The sequence below is a fragment of the Hoplias malabaricus genome, chromosome 3, assembly GCF_029633855.1.
Source record: "Hoplias malabaricus isolate fHopMal1 chromosome 3, fHopMal1.hap1, whole genome shotgun sequence".
NCBI lineage: Eukaryota > Metazoa > Chordata > Actinopteri > Characiformes > Erythrinidae > Hoplias > Hoplias malabaricus.
This window is the reverse complement of record NC_089802.1, coordinates 15,940,343-15,956,017: the sequence shown is the minus strand read 5'-3', so window position 1 is coordinate 15,956,017 and position 15,675 is coordinate 15,940,343. Positions and strand designations below refer to the sequence as shown.

The window sequence follows — 15,675 nt, the reverse complement described above, 5'->3', positions numbered from 1 at the left end:
ATTTGGAGGCAAAGTCAACACCTTGAACTCCTTGTCATGTTCCTCATACCATTTCTGCCAGAGTGGCAGATATCCTGCTGAAATATTGCTAATAAGAAATGCTGTTTTCATTAAATGGTGTACATGGTTTGCATGCATAGGTTGGTGATTTGTTTCATAGTAACATCCACATAATTGCCAGGGACTTAAGGTTTCCTAGCAGAACGTTCTGGGAAAAATACATGGCCTCTTCTGGATTGCCTTCCTACCAAAGTTGATCTTGGTACCATCTTTTGCCCATGAAAGCAAAACACATACATTAGGCTATAAACATGGTGTAAAACTAAATGTGATTTAACAGACCGAGCCACTTTGCTCCATTTCTCCATGCTCCAGTTCTGATGCTCACATGCCTTATCTAGGTGCTTTTGGCAGTTAATAACCAATATAGATAACCCCTTAACAGGTGCACCACTGTAACAAGATGATCAGTGTTATTCAACTCTCACTTGTTTTAATGTGGCCGTTATGCACGTCTGTACATGTTAGCACAATTGTGAAAGTTTAGTATGTAAGACAATGATAAGCTGGAGAAAACAGTATGTACCAGGCAGAGGACCCATGAGATAAAACTGAGCAGGACACAGTAGTTATAGGCAAAAACAACTTTTTTAAAATTCAGAAGATGTTTCCTAATAATTTACTAGCTCTCCGGTCTGTTTGCATACTTGAAACAACTTGAAACCAGTCGAAAAGACCCAGTGTCAGTAAATTATTAAAAAAAACCAAAATGTCTCGTTCTGTTATGCTAGGCTTTCTCTCTCTTCTCATGGCATACGTATCTGGAATTTTTATAGACAACGGAGAGAACCCAAACGTTAAAAAGCAAAACCGAGATGAGGATTTTGCTCTATTCTCTAGTCCTGATATACTGACATATTTTTGCTTAATTACCTAAGGTGGAAATGTCTCCAAATTCAGGAGATGGCTAACTGCATTACCAAAGGTGCTACCAAAGTAAACAACTTTAGTTACAAATGAGTTTCTGTGGTAGTTCAAACAGTGAATAAAAACTTGAAACATTAAAAAGTTAAACTTTGACCATGTACAAACAACGGTCATTTTTCCCCCTCAAACATACTGTTCCACTTTAAAAGATGCAGGTCTTCTGAACTTAAACAAACCAGAGAGAACTGTGTTTCCTCACAATAGTACATGTCCCTTTGAAGTAAAAGCAAAACAACAGCAAATGTGGTTTGTGCTTCAGTTCAACTTCACTGAAGAAATTAATCCCTCTCATAAGAGTTTCGTTTGCTGCATTGGCCTCACTTGTATATGTCTACCTTGGTGTGTTTCAAAGCTGACTACAGCATTTCCATGGTTTTCTTTTATGATCCCTTCTGCAGATTCAATGAAAGACCCAGAATGCAAAGAATGATACTGTGATTTTGAGACATAGGTTATATAACTGTTTAACATAAAATGTAATTAATATAAATTATTTACTTTACAAACGGCCCTCTAGACGATCTTTTTTAAAAATGCATGGCCACAACTTACCAAGGGAACATAATCTAATAGGACCACAACATTCCCATGTTACTAATTTTTTTAAATCTCATTCCCATGCATCATTGAGCCACCTAGCAATTTGGAGCCATTTTTCATTTAAATGGTACATAAAAAATCTGGAGTGCCCACTAACTTTATATAAATTCTGAATACCTAAGATGGTCTAAATATGCAAACCCTGGACATGTTAAAGTGGATTTAAGTTATAGGCTTATGCTGCAGTTATCGTTTCCAAACGCCTTAATTCAGTAATGACATTTGTAACGTCAAAATAGCAACACTAGGCTGATGTTGTGGAAGAGACTCTGATACAAAAAAAGCAGTGTGAACCAACAGTTGTAGCTTGGTGGCGCATTAAAGGAGTCTGTGTGTAGTCAGAAAAAATCTCCTCAGCTGAAGCTCCGCAAAGTTGGCCAAAGGCAACGCGACTGTAGTATTTACACACCTTGAGGGATGGAAATGAGCACGTGTATAAAAAGGACCCCCTCGGCGGACATGCCCACCCTCAGCAGTGGGCGAGGACGCGCGAGCTACTTAAGATCCTTTTTTGTTTTCTCTGGAATATCTTTCCTTTGAGCTCGCGTAAAAACGCTCCAGAGCATATTTCCCGCCAAACTGCACAAAGCTGTGGTGCTTTTTCGGTAGACAGTGTATCGCTATATTTAGCTACGAGAATACAGACTACGTACAGTTTACGTTTGGTTTATCTGTTTGTTTCTCTCTCATTTTTGCTGTTGGCTCCTCAGAGATGTCTTTATAAACTTTCCTTCCCTCACACTCTCTGCCTCAGTTATGGAACCGCACGCCACTGCAGTTAATGGAGTTTTGTTCACGGAGACCACTGCCTTCACGGAGCCCGGAGAGGCGTTGGAAACATTGGACCCCTTCGCCGGACCACTGAAGTCTGTAGCACCATGGAACTACACTTTTCTGGCGTGTCTGATGTTTGTGGTGACCTCTTTGTCTCTTACTGAGAACTTCGCCGTCATGCTGGTGACCTACAAGTTCAAACAGCTCCGGCAGCCGCTCAACTACATCATCGTGAATCTGTCGGTGGCAGATTTCCTCGTGTCGCTTATTGGCGGCTCCATCAGTTTCCTCACCAACGCGTGCGGATACTTCTTCCTGGGTCGGTGGGCTTGTGTGCTCGAGGGGTTTGCTGTTACTTTTTTCGGTGCGTCTTTTCCTATGGGAGCTCTGTGGTTGCTCCCATAATACATCTTAAATATGAGTTTACTAGTGGCGTAGAGTTTGCGTAAAAAGTGGAACCCCCGCAAAAAAAGTCCATGGCTGAAACTCGAATGGCTGCCTATTCCCTACATAGTGCCCTAAGTATAAAATGTCACTATGGCTTGTACACCCACATAATGAACTAAAGATTACATACAGATTTGTGGGTTTAACACCGAGTACAAAATATTATTTGTACTTTCATGAATTATTAATGTTAAAAGCTTGTTTTAAAATGACTCACCTAGTGTACTACATATGGAAGATGGAGCATGTTGAAGTAGAACATGCTTAGAACCCTTAAATTTGTAAAATGTTTTACAATATAACAAAGCTTTCTGAGACTTTTTTCACACTTTAACTTCTCATTTAAAATGTGTCTTTAAGTAAAAATCACTGCAAAACCTTATGTAGCATTTTTTTAAAAAGAACACATGTTTAGATGAGCGTTAAAAAGTGTTGAGCTAAAATGTACCTAGTGAATTTCTACTTTAGTTTTTCACTAGAAATGTGAAGCTAATGTACTTATAGACTTGTTGTCAGAGCTTAAGTGCAGAACTAATGAAGCAGTTTGGGAAAATAAAACCTCTCTTGGCTGATTGAATACATTTAGAATGGTGGAGAATTAATTGTATTTTTCCCTGGACTACACCTTTAACACATGCACCAACTATTATCATTCTGACAGCATTTCTTTACAAATGGCTCGTAAGGTATTGGTTATAAATAAAACCATGAAAACCCAGAGAACCAAATGAATGGTGATTCATTGTAGTGATAAGAAGCCTTAAGTTAAGGTTCATTACAGTGATAAGTGGGGTTTCCCTATATAACAAATTACATCTACATTCTACATTTTAGGTCTACATACACAGTGTACATTTTTTTATTAGATTTTGCAAAATTGTTTTTGTGAAGTATGTCAAGAGCTTTGTAGAAAAAAAATGTATTGAAATAACTTGTTTACATATTATTGATTTGTATCTTTACCTCCGAATCAGTAATCATATTGCACCAAGTGATATGTATCATTACAGCCCTACATATTCATAAGACTGGTTAATAAGTATGTCTGCTTAAACTGAACTTTCTTCTCCTTTTTGCTTTAATTTTTAACCTATGGCTCTTTAAATCAGGGAAGATTAAGGCAAGCAGAAGAGCATACAGCTGTAACGTTAAGATGAGAGAGATATCCCACTTGGGTCTACCAAAGTGACCGATTAAATATTTATTAACAGGGAATGCAGTTCTTGGATTTAGATACCATTTATACTTCAATAATCTTTTGAAATATTTACATTCGTGGGTCTTGTCATCAGTCCCAGTACATGTGTTATCCTGCCTTCACATCATCACTAATTCCCCATCTATATTTTGGAACAAAGGAGTCCCAAATTACACAGTTTAAAGCATTAGGACATAATTATAAATTGTTACCTACCAATTGTGATTTAGCAGCATGCAACAGTTTTCTGTGTCATAGAGTGCTTTTTCAACAAGTTGGAGCTTAAATTTGGAATAAATAATGTCATGGTTTATTATTTTCATCACAATATTTAAAGATAAACATAAGCAGTGTTATATTTAAAACTAACTGGTTCAAGGCAATGTTATTTAAATAAAACTTAGATTAACAAATCTTAAATCTACCTCCAAATAGTTATTATTATAACACATCTTTCTGGTAACGTAAAACCTCATTTACAGTGAAGTGTAATGTGTAACAGAATTTTTATATTATCACTTGCTTGTAGGAATTGTGGCCCTCTGGTCTTTGGCAATCCTGGCATTTGAGCGCTTCTTTGTAATCTGCCGGCCACTGAAGAATGTCCGTTTAGGAGGGAAGCATGCTGCACTGGGTCTTCTGTTTGTCTGGACATTCTCCTTCATCTGCACCATTCCTCCAGTGTTCGGGTGGAACAGCTACACTGTCAGCAAGATTGGCACCACCTGTGAACCAAACTGGTGAGGTCAAAGTAATCAGCAGTTGCCTTTGACTCTCCCTCCCTCTGTCTCTCCCTTTTTGTTTCTGTTTTTCACTTCTCATATGGATATGAATGAAAAGCATGTAGTTATAAATGATTAGAAATACATTCACATATATCCTCTTAAATTCTTTTATATCTTTGAATGCCAGATGTTTTTTTAAATGACCTGGTATATATGCAGTTTTATTCACAATTATGCCAAGCAAAGCAATCCCACATTGCTAAAAGCCCAAGGCCTGTGTTTAGTGCCCAACAGACGACGAAATTGTACTGAAAGGAAATATGTATCCCAGTGAAAACTTACACAAACTCACACTTACACTTACACAAACACAAACAAGGATTCCTAGTGTAGGTTCTTGATTGCTCTTTAGTTTGAAGTTCAGACTATTGCTTATGTTTCTGTCATTCTGATGTTTATATGAGCATAATATAATCACAGCAAGACAAGTGAGGCAAAAAGCAAATTTTTGTTTGTCGCTGTATCCCTATCTGTAATCAGCATTAATGTTTGCCATGACATTTTAATAATCTCATCAGGTTTAGCCTCTGTCTTGGGGAATTCTAGCATACCGTTTTTTTTTAGAATATCGATGACATTAAACTGTTAAGATGTGAACAACACTTTTCAGATTTGTTTGTTGTGAAATGATCTGTTCTAGATATACATGTAAATGGTTTATATAATCCAGTGATATCCAAAGCAATGATATTACAGGATATGGTTAATAATACAGGGTGAGACAAAAGTCACAGGACACCCTTTTATTTCTTTGATATGCTACATGACCACTTTCCCATTTGAGAAATTTGCCCTTGATCCAGTATGGTGGCTTTCAAGATGATGGCCATGTTCCGGATAGAGCCTAAAAGATAGGTCCCCTCACCAATTACATGCTGGGCTAGTCAGACAAAATGGTGTACTGCGACTTTTGACTTGCTCTGTCCATTGATGGATGAGTTCTAGGTTTACGAGACCTAAATGTACTTGCAAAATGCATTAATGGCGGTGGCACATTTTATTAATTTACTTTTCAGATAGGTTCAGTCTTGTCATTATAGGCATTACTTATAAATTTTAAAAAGACACATGCAAGTTCACTGTGTTTTTAGGAGTGCTGGATATGCCACGTAGATTTCACAACAACTGTTTCTTCTCTCCTCTACTGTAATGAAATCTGAGTCTATAAGTTTCTCTAAAATTAATGATTTCACATCAAACCATTCTAAATAACTTTGTTTAATTATGCACATATATTGAATCAGCAGAACTGCCCTTAATGTAATTGTAGAAGTTGAAACTTCAGTCTTTTCTCTTTCATTAAGGTACTCAACAGACTACAGTGACCACACCTACATCATCACCTTCTTCGTCACCTGCTTCATCCTTCCTCTGGGGGTTATTATAGTCTCTTATGGTAAACTCATGCAAAAGCTCAGGAAGGTGGGTTCTTGTGATATGACATTATCAGTGCAATATGGTTTGCAGATTATTGTCACAATACTAGACATTTCACACTGTATTACAATCATTAAATTATTTATAGTTTCTGAAGTTTTTGAAAGTTAATGGTTCCAAAATCTCAGATCTGCCTAAAAAAATGATGTAGACTGAAATCCAGTGAGTTACTATGATGTCTATCATTTGCTGTACAGTAGGTTTTGGTTGTTTTCTGACTGTCTGCATTCTGTCTGTTTTGTATACATGCAGATGTTTGGTTTTGCAGAAGTGTTGACAACCTGCAGCTGTAGTTAAATTAATAACCATTGTGACCGTATATCATATTATTTACTTCTAATTTACAACTGTCACCCACCATTGACCTAGTAACACACAAATCATTGCATTCTCTTCCAGGTATCGAACACTCACGGGAGACTGGGTAATGCTCGGAAGCCGGACCGAGCTGTGGCACGGATGGTCATTGTAATGATAATTGCTTATATGGTTGGCTGGACACCTTATGCTGCTTTTTCTATCACTGTGACAGCCTGTCCCACCATCCACATTGACCCTCGCTTAGCTGCAGCCCCAGCCTTCTTCTCAAAGACTGCAGCTGTGTACAACCCTGTCGTTTATGTATTCATGAACAAACAGGTATGAATTCATTGGCATTTTACAGTGCTTGTTTGTACCAATGTTTGGGGTATTAACAAATCAAAGTATATATTTTGGTAATTTAAAATCACTGTTCGCTTAAAGGAATACAATATAAGAATTTGCTTTATTTTTTCCTGAGCTCCCCCTAGCTGCTGCTGAGTGTAATTCACGTTTAGAGTACTGTCGTGAAATCAAGTCTCATGCTCACACCCCTCTCCCTTTCACTCATCACATACACACAACCTACTCTCTGAGCTTTTGCTAACACGTCCTCTCCCTCCCTCTCTCTCACAGACAAACACACCTCTCTCTCTCTCTCTCTCTCTCTCTCTCTCTCTCTCTCTCTGTCTCTCTCACACACACACACACACACACAGAATCTGAGGCGAGGGATATTCAAATCGCTCACAAACTGCTCTCAGGGCTTTAACAGATAAACACACACACACACACACATACTGTGTGTAATTGAATAAAACTATGTTGACTACATTATAAAACCCATATATCAGTCATAATATACACTGGATTGTGTTATTACAATCATAAAGTGTAACTTTAGCATTATTCTAACTGTTATAACAACAGCAACCCACAGAAAAGCACTTATTACCAAATCCGAAACGTGAGCTAATCTGGCTGAAGTCTGGCTGCAAACCCTGGCTCACTGCTCAGTAACTCTCAAAAACCAGATTATAAACTTCATCACTAGTCAACAGAACTTATCACTATCACTGCACCACATGAAGGAAGTTACAATGCAAGTTACTTACTATTCCTGTGTCCTCGAGTCTGTTTCATCTCACTGTGTCTTTATTAACATATCATCTCACAGTCCAGTACAGGGAATGTCCGTACAGGGAATACCAAGCTAGTTTCTTCTTGCAGCAAAGTGTGTGATCACCTGTGTGATTTGCGGCGTGAAGGGTTTTTCTCTCAAGAACCCTCTCCCCTGTGACTCAGAGGTTGCTTAATCCAGCAAACCAGCAGAGGACCTAGCGTAGCAGCCACAGACACCCTATTCTCTCTTATTACAGCTCTGTGGAACAGCACAATCATTTAGAAGCTGTAGTTTTAAGGTAGAAATACAGCATAGTATTCCTTTATTTTTAAGCATATAAAATAATATTAATTAATATTAAACATATGCCACACAATAAGCAATTACCAATGCTATATGCAATATATCTTTATACATTTATGGAATGTAGTAATATTTAAATGCTCCAAAAATCCTTGTCCTCTGCCTCAGAGCTGTGAGTGTGTTTCAAACCACAGAATGATTGACAGGGGCCTTGCCATGGCAGTGTAAATAAAACAGGTTCAGTAGTGGAGCGATAGGGAGAACATTTCCGAGGCCAGTCTGGGTTTTTACTCTCCTGGATTTGAAACACTGCTAATGACAAAACTGTAGTCTATAATAATTATAGTTCACATGGTAACCCTGTGACATTGTACTGAGGACCCATGTTGTACTTTGGCACTATTACATCAAGTGATAAGGGACAGGCAAGGCAGAAGTGGGGTACATTTTGGAAACTGAAACTCACTCGACCTGTAGTGTTTTATCACTGAGGAGGCATGTAAAATATTAAATTGAAACCGTCCCCTGATAATCTGCTTCAGTCACAATAGGGCTTTAGTGTCTTGAGGTAAGTGATGTAAATATATCACTAACACTTTGTAGTATTTTGGAAGAGCAGAACATCAACTTGATGCTGTGCTAAAATGTCTGCATTGAATTTATTTCCATGTGTAACCTTACAGAAATGAATATTAGAGCATTACCATATAGTTAATCATTAGACATATGAAGAAAAACTGACGAGCTGCCATACAGGACCAGTTTCTGGGATTTGATGTTAACCCTAGTCATGGAAATTATCTATAGTCTATGCTTAATATTCATCTGGGTCTGTGTAACCTGTCCTAGGGTTTAATGGTTTTCTATTACAGTATGTAAAAGCATGAGGTAATATTTTCACAATGTGACATTTTGCCTATTTCCTGCTGCCCTAATTACAGTCGGGGTATTACAGAGGGATCAGCCTTCCTGCCGTCTCCCGTATAGACCCACAGTCAAATTGATGTGGGTTTAATGCTGCTCTCTCCCCATGTGCACAGACCTTAGCAGAGACTACATCAGGCATCTGAACAAGTAGGAGTGGACATCAACAGTTAAGGATGTTCACTTTTAGCTTAGTTCTATAATGGATCAAACGTTAATATTTAAAGGTGTTATCCAGAGGCTTAGAGTGGTTGAAGTGGGTCTGATGAAAAATACATTATGTGCCCTTCTGTAAGTCCCCGCAGACATAGGTCCTCTGCCAGTAAACTCTGGGTGGCTTTAGCTACCTTTATCTACCCTTCATTACTTGAGTATATGTTTATCTCCATGATAGTATCATTTTTTTCAAGTCTATGAGTGTGGGACTATACAGAACATGGTTACATTTCTGGCCAAACCAATGGACCATCACTTCATTTATTTAGCAATAACATCCCAGAGAGCCTCAGCTAACAGTATCTGCTCTCTGTGTGTGATGTGGAGGAAGCAGTGGAGACCCACTCTCATGATGTGGTCCTGATAGCCACCTCCAGGGGTTGGGTCCCAGGTGGAGCAGAGCTTTGCCTGAGCTGGAGCTGCTGAGCCCCTGAAGCTGTACTGTTCTCACAAAATTGGCCCAGTTCCTGGCCAGCTGTTCCCAAAGCTCATTTCAGGTCATAGGGTCACTAGATTTTCCAAAGTAATTAATAGATAGGGCCTGGTGTTGGTGAAGATGGGAATGCAAGAGAGATAGAGAATGAAAAGAGAGTCTGAACTCTTGGGAATACAAAATAGCAAATTAAATATGAGGACTTTAAAACAATGGGGCTGTATAAGAGAGGATACACATATGAAATTTTTAAGTTATGAATATAAGATTCTATTTGAAGCATGGCTCCTCTGTTTCTCTTGCATGGAAGAGGGCCAGAGAGAGTGAGAGAGAGAGACATATTTGAGCAACTGTCTTATGCCAGCTTTCAAATTCTCTGTAGGTTTGTTTTAGAGGAAAATGAATCAACACATTTTTCATGTGTGGGTACATTTATGAAAGAATATATTCACTATCCTTGTTTTGGATATAGAATTTAGCTGCGTAAGAGGGGACACCACAGTAATTACCCCGGTAGCTCATTTTCAGCCAGTCTATCTGAAACCTTGAGGAAATACTTAAAACTAGTGGAAAGCAAGCATATTGTCTCCATGACCTTTTCCTCTTTAATTAAGGCCAGAGTTCCCTAACATGGATTAAATCCTGCCTAATGACCTTTTCCTTGTTGATTCTTAATGCCAGACTTGTATAAGAGCACTGTATCTTCCAGAGCTGGCTTTACATGTTAAAGATTTTTTTTAAATAGGTGAATCAGACCTCTTCAGCCCTTGGAGAGAGAGCAAGCTGTTTTGACTGATGTATGAATAAGTATATATAAGGGTGTGAGAGCTTGCTTTATATGAACTATAGCTGCACAATATATCACTGGCACAATATAGGCTACAATACCGATACTGTAGATGACTATAGCATGCTAATGAGCCACCTAATCTGTCACAATGTTATTTGGTTAAATAAAGGTACTATCTGTGACATGATGCTGCTTACATATTGGTACGTTGGTGACACGTCTCCAAAAGCTTCATAAATATATGTTAATTGAATTTGCTCCATGTACAGGCAACAGTAAAACGTAGAAGCCTTAAAACCTGTAGCAAATAATCTATACAAATAATTAGCCAAATATGCTTTTATTTACAGTATTTAGTATTATAGGCATTAATTTATGTGCCATTGGCAAAGCTAATTCACTATATATAAGTAACAGGGGTTTGTAATGTTCCAAACACTACATTTGCCGACATTATTAACTTTATCATTTGGAAATTGTTCTGTAGAAGATCATCTGTCCCATGAAATTAACGTAAATATATGTATTATAAATAAATGCTTTTTTTTGTGGACACCAACTTAACTTCTGAAATGAAGGGTATAAATAAGTAGTTTGTCCCTATTTCCTGCAGTAAAATCCACTACATTTTGTGACTAGATGAACACCTTAGGGAAGATTTCATAACCCACACCTAGTGGCAAAAATATTAACTAGGTCAAGTACTGATGATAGATGATTAGTTTAGAATCATAAACGCCACCTCAACTTATCCCACATATATTGGATGGAGCTCCCTCACTCCAGAGAACACGGTGCTAACAGATGGTGGGATTAATACACCTGCAGCTTTATGCAGCTGCTCCAAAGATTCCCATTTAATTAAATTTACTTTCATACTTGTCTGCAGAGAGCATACAAGCTGGGTGTGTACAAATTTACACTTATGTCTGCAGTAGGTGCACATTAAAGTAGGTGTTTATTGCAATGTGATCATCTTGTTTTCTGTTTTTCCCCAGTTCCGAAAGTGCCTGATTCAGATGTTCAAAGGTGGAACTAACATAGACTCATCCCAAATGAACCAGACATCTGACAAAGGGGCCATCACTGGCACAGCAGAGAGCCACATAGGAGAGATGTCCACCATCGCTGCCCAAGTGCCCATGACCCTTAGCAATCTGGAGAAGGCTGGAGAGGAAGATGAGGAGGATGAGCAGGACCAGAATGAAAATGGAGGCTCCAAACAACTTCCTATATCAGAGAACAGAGTATGTCCTCTATAAAGCAGCACTGCCCTAGGTGAAATGATCTGTAGCCTTGCCTATATGCTCAGTAAACCCTGCACCTCTCAGTCAACTTGTAAAACAGCGAAGTAGGGACATGTTTTCTAGAGGAGTGCATGTGTATGGTGTGAATATCGTCTTTGTCTTTACTGTCCCTTGTTCTTGTCTGCTGATTCATCTCTCTGAAGATCATGCAAATGTATGTGTTTACCTGCCAGTCTTGCACTATAGAGCTGCAATGAGATATTTTGAGAGTAGGACTTGTAGATGTTGTGTAACCAATTTGGTATTTGTCCAGTGCAACTGTGTCAATGAATGAGGGGTGAATAAATGATTATTTCCTCTCTTGAAAGTGAGTAGCAAGTGTCTTTACTGTACTCGTTTTTATTTAATCTTTGATATCTTATTGCAGAATTGAGAAATTCTGAGATGGATAAGATCTGCTGCTTTGAAATCTCATCAAATTTACAATTTAATCTAGCAATATTCTGGGAAGAAATTCAAGGACTTTAATTTTCAGGGGTTTAAACACTGGAAGGATTTCTAGGGGATGAAACATGCTTGTTCATGGCATTGGACAGCTTCAACAGTTTGCATTTTCCTAAAGAGTACCTCTTAACTTCTGGAAGAATATGAAATTACCATGCAATGCAGAATAAGTTATATAAGACAAATGTATCGTCTGAAATGTGAGTCTTGTTCTTCTTTCTGTTAGGCATACATTGTCTTTAATGTGAATTTGAATTTAATGAATGGTCCATTCAATTCAGTCTGGTGTGATCAGTTGAAAAATATGCGACTATGTTTTCTGGAAATGGGCCATTTCTCAGTCAGATTTTACAAATACAAAATGTTTGAGAACTCAGAAGTGAAGAAAAACACAGACTGTATCAGGTATTGATTGACATGCTGTTTTATATTGTCATATTGTCTTGTATTCCTTGTAAAGCATCCCAATGGGTATTAACTGTTATTAATGTTTGATATTTTGCAGCGCTATGCTAGTGCATGTTTCCGTGTATTTGTTTGTGTCTGAAATATCTGCAATAGTTGGTGTAATGTACAAAGATTATATTCATCAATACTACTTGAAAAATATTTGTTTTTTTTATGTTTATTTTCCCAAAATGCCAAAGGACTTGTATTATGGATTATAAATGTGGGATACAATGTAGAAAGGTTGCAACTGGACAAAATGAATACATGTGATTTTTAAATAGCTATTTATTCTTGAGACCAGTGTTAAAAAGTATATTACTGCTGCTATACCTTAGTTACTTAATATCAGAAGAAATGTTATATATGTTTATAAATATTATTATTTTTATTTAAGTAAAATTTGATTGAATTATTTGCTGTAGAGATTAGGAAATGCATTATTTCATGCTCCACATGCAGTTGGAAGATCACATGCAGGTCCATTTTGATTCTGACAAATCTTCTGTTTAATAAATTCAACCATGAAAGTAATTAAAAATGGTGCCCAAGAGTTATTCCTTTCTGCATGTCATTTTAATATTATGGGTTATCAATGTACATATGATGACCAAAAAGAACAAGACAAAAGAAAAAAAATACATAAAAGCCAACTGAAAAATACATTATTACAGGGCTCAGGAGTGACCACGGGTAACAATAAAATTAATCAGTGTGAACTATTAGCAATTTCTGCACATATTTTATTTAATTCGAAGAAACGATTTGCAATTCTTGCTCTAGTTTTATCCAAGTCATGGGCATGAGAAAACTATTTCATTTAATGGGGTTAGGCCAGTTGCCTTTTTTCAAAACACCTTAAAATTTCCAAAATACCTTAAAATAATGTTCATATAATGTTATTTCCAGAAATTGAAAAAAAAAAGCTGTAGCATATCTACAACTTTTCAAAAATACATTTTAACAACCATCTATTTAACCTTTTAATTAAGAAGCTCTTTGTGGCACAGCTTTGAATGATAATATGTGAGCCTGAATAAAATAGAGATGTAATGTGTCGAGTAATGTTTTAGTGGTAGATCCATATGCTTTTCTGCGTCTTGGAAGTAATTGTAAATACTGGCCCAACAAACTCAAATCTTATTAACTGCTAGCATTTCCTTTTCCCATCACTACTGTCACAGTGGCATAAAATAGAAACAGTGCCAACATTTTCTTAATTTTTTGGGAATTAAGTTTATTTATTTATTTATTTATTTATTTGTGTGTTTGTAGTAAAAAAAATGTTGGTGCTAAGTTTTGACCATAACCTGCCTAGAGAAAATGTTTCTGCTTTCATAATTAGGAGTGCTCCTTGGTGTGGGCCGATATATAAGCGTGGGAACATAATTTCCCCCAAGCCTTGGCCTATTAGCATCCCAGGTGGAAGGAAAGCCAAAACCCCTACCACTGCTGATCTGTTGGAGACATGCTTTGATCTCCAACCACATGGAAAGTGAGAAATGAGTGCCAGGGCTAGCAAGTATGATTTTTAGCATGATTTTAAAGGGCAAAATCTACTGTTTAACTACAATTAATATATATATATATATATATATATATATATATATATATATATATATATATATAAAATTAAGATATAAATCAAAATGACAGAGAATTGGCAGGGGTGGAAATTCCTAGGGATCTCGTGATTCATCATGGTTTCCACTGTGACTTGGTGCAGTTATAAGTGTTTTTCAGGGCATCATAGTTTTCCCCCTGCATCTGATAAGGCACTTTTGTGGTACACAAAGCACTACAGAATAAAAGGATTATTAAGACGGGTTACAGAAAAACTGTACTAAATTTTCAGTGGGGTATTTGCTCTTCAAGCTCATGGTGAAATTGTACCCTACGTATTATACAAAAGACCATTTTCAGGATTTATGCAAAGCGTACAAAATGTCATAATCACTTGATCAAATACATTAATGGACAGTTTCATGAATTTCATGAATCAAAATGTACATCTGTTATGAATATAGTATGGAATACAGTGACAGTTTATACATACTAATTCTTTGAGATCTTGTTGCAATGACCTTTAATGTATTGTTAAAAAACAATTTCTTACCATTTAAGCCTGAACTTGCTTGAAAATTGGTGGTTTCATGCAAACAATCACATGCTAAAATGCTCATATATTAATATCTCACATTACTTTCTAACTTTTCTTAAAAGGAGAGGGTTTCTATGTGTATCTTTAGTGATATGAACAGCTCATGATAATCCCATAAGTCTTAACACTTATATAAAAGAACACACTAGTCAAAGTGATTCGTTCATACTTTTGCATATTTTTATGTTAGGAAATATCACTTTTTTTTGCATTTTTAATTTAATGGAATAAATAAATATACAGTGCATATTTTCTGATTTTAGACACTGTCTGCAGCTTGTTTGGAAACAAAAAAAACCTATAAACAGGCTTTTCACAACTTAATGGGCGTAAAAGTAGACTTTTTATGGCTCTCAGTAGTAACTTCATTGCTTTGTCGTGGCTAACCTCGTTTCTTACGTTGTGATATTGGAAGTGTCCTCAGTCTGAAAGCAATTTTTATATTTTGTTTTCTTCTGAATAGAAGTCATAAAAATGATCTATTTTCTATGAACTCATGCTCTAGTCGTTGAATGTACCATATTCATGCATTCGTGCTACATGATTCATGTGGAATATATTTTCTTTATTATTTTCTATTTCTTTTCCATCTATTTGTGAGCGCACTATTCAGCCATTTCTTTGTTGAAGTGTGAGTTTGTGTGTTGTGTCCTCCATCTCATCTTCATGCTAATTTCTTTCTTGTCTCCCTGAGTCTTGCAGCCCCACATTGTGTTTGTAAAAAGGGAACCCTGGCCTTGAACTCTGTGCAGCTTGGACTTGCACACGCTAGTTTGGCAGCCTCAGTTCAAATCCATCCTTGTCTTTGACCTCTCACAAAGGTCAGTGCTTTTTAAGACAGTTCCACTGCCCAGTAAAGGAGAGCACCCTCACTGAGGTCATAGGGGTCTCATCTGTACCTCAATGTGGGGTATACTGGTCACTGGAGCTGGCTAAGCAAACATCTATTTTCTTTCAGTTGATGCTTGTGAAGTGACGTGAGTATCTCCAATGTCTGTC

At 37.2% G+C, this 15,675-nt stretch overlaps 1 protein-coding gene across 2 annotated transcripts; it reads left to right on the top strand.

Moving 5' to 3' along the window:
- Positions 1–2,173: 2,173 nt before the first annotated feature.
- Positions 2,174–11,855, top strand: valopb (vertebrate ancient long opsin b). 2 transcript variants are annotated; one of them, XM_066663786.1, is made up of 6 exons: positions 2,174–2,725; positions 4,536–4,746; positions 6,096–6,213; positions 6,628–6,652; positions 6,761–6,867; positions 11,316–11,855. In XM_066663786.1, exons 1-6 carry the CDS (start codon positions 2,344–2,346, stop codon positions 11,577–11,579), a joined length of 1,107 nt encoding a protein of 368 aa, XP_066519883.1. In that variant the 5' UTR covers positions 2,174–2,343; the 3' UTR covers positions 11,580–11,855. The 2 variants fall into 2 exon arrangements, with proteins under 2 accessions (XP_066519883.1, XP_066519882.1); XM_066663785.1 differs by having other exon boundaries at positions 6,628–6,867.
- The last annotated feature ends 3,820 nt before the right edge of the window (positions 11,856–15,675 follow it).

What these genes read in the sequence shown, in the direction of transcription:
- valopb (XM_066663785.1), top strand. Translation starts at nt 2,344, where the DNA reads ATGGAACCGCACGCCACTGCAGTTAATGGAGTTTTGTTCACGGAGACC. An exon ending in GTTTGCTGTTACTTTTTTCG is followed by an intron (nt 2,726 to 4,535) that starts GTGCGTCTTTTC and finishes ACTTGCTTGTAG; the next exon opens with GAATTGTGGCCCTCTGGTCT. An exon ending in ATGTATTCATGAACAAACAG is followed by an intron (nt 6,868 to 11,315) that starts GTATGAATTCAT and finishes GTTTTTCCCCAG; the next exon opens with TTCCGAAAGTGCCTGATTCA.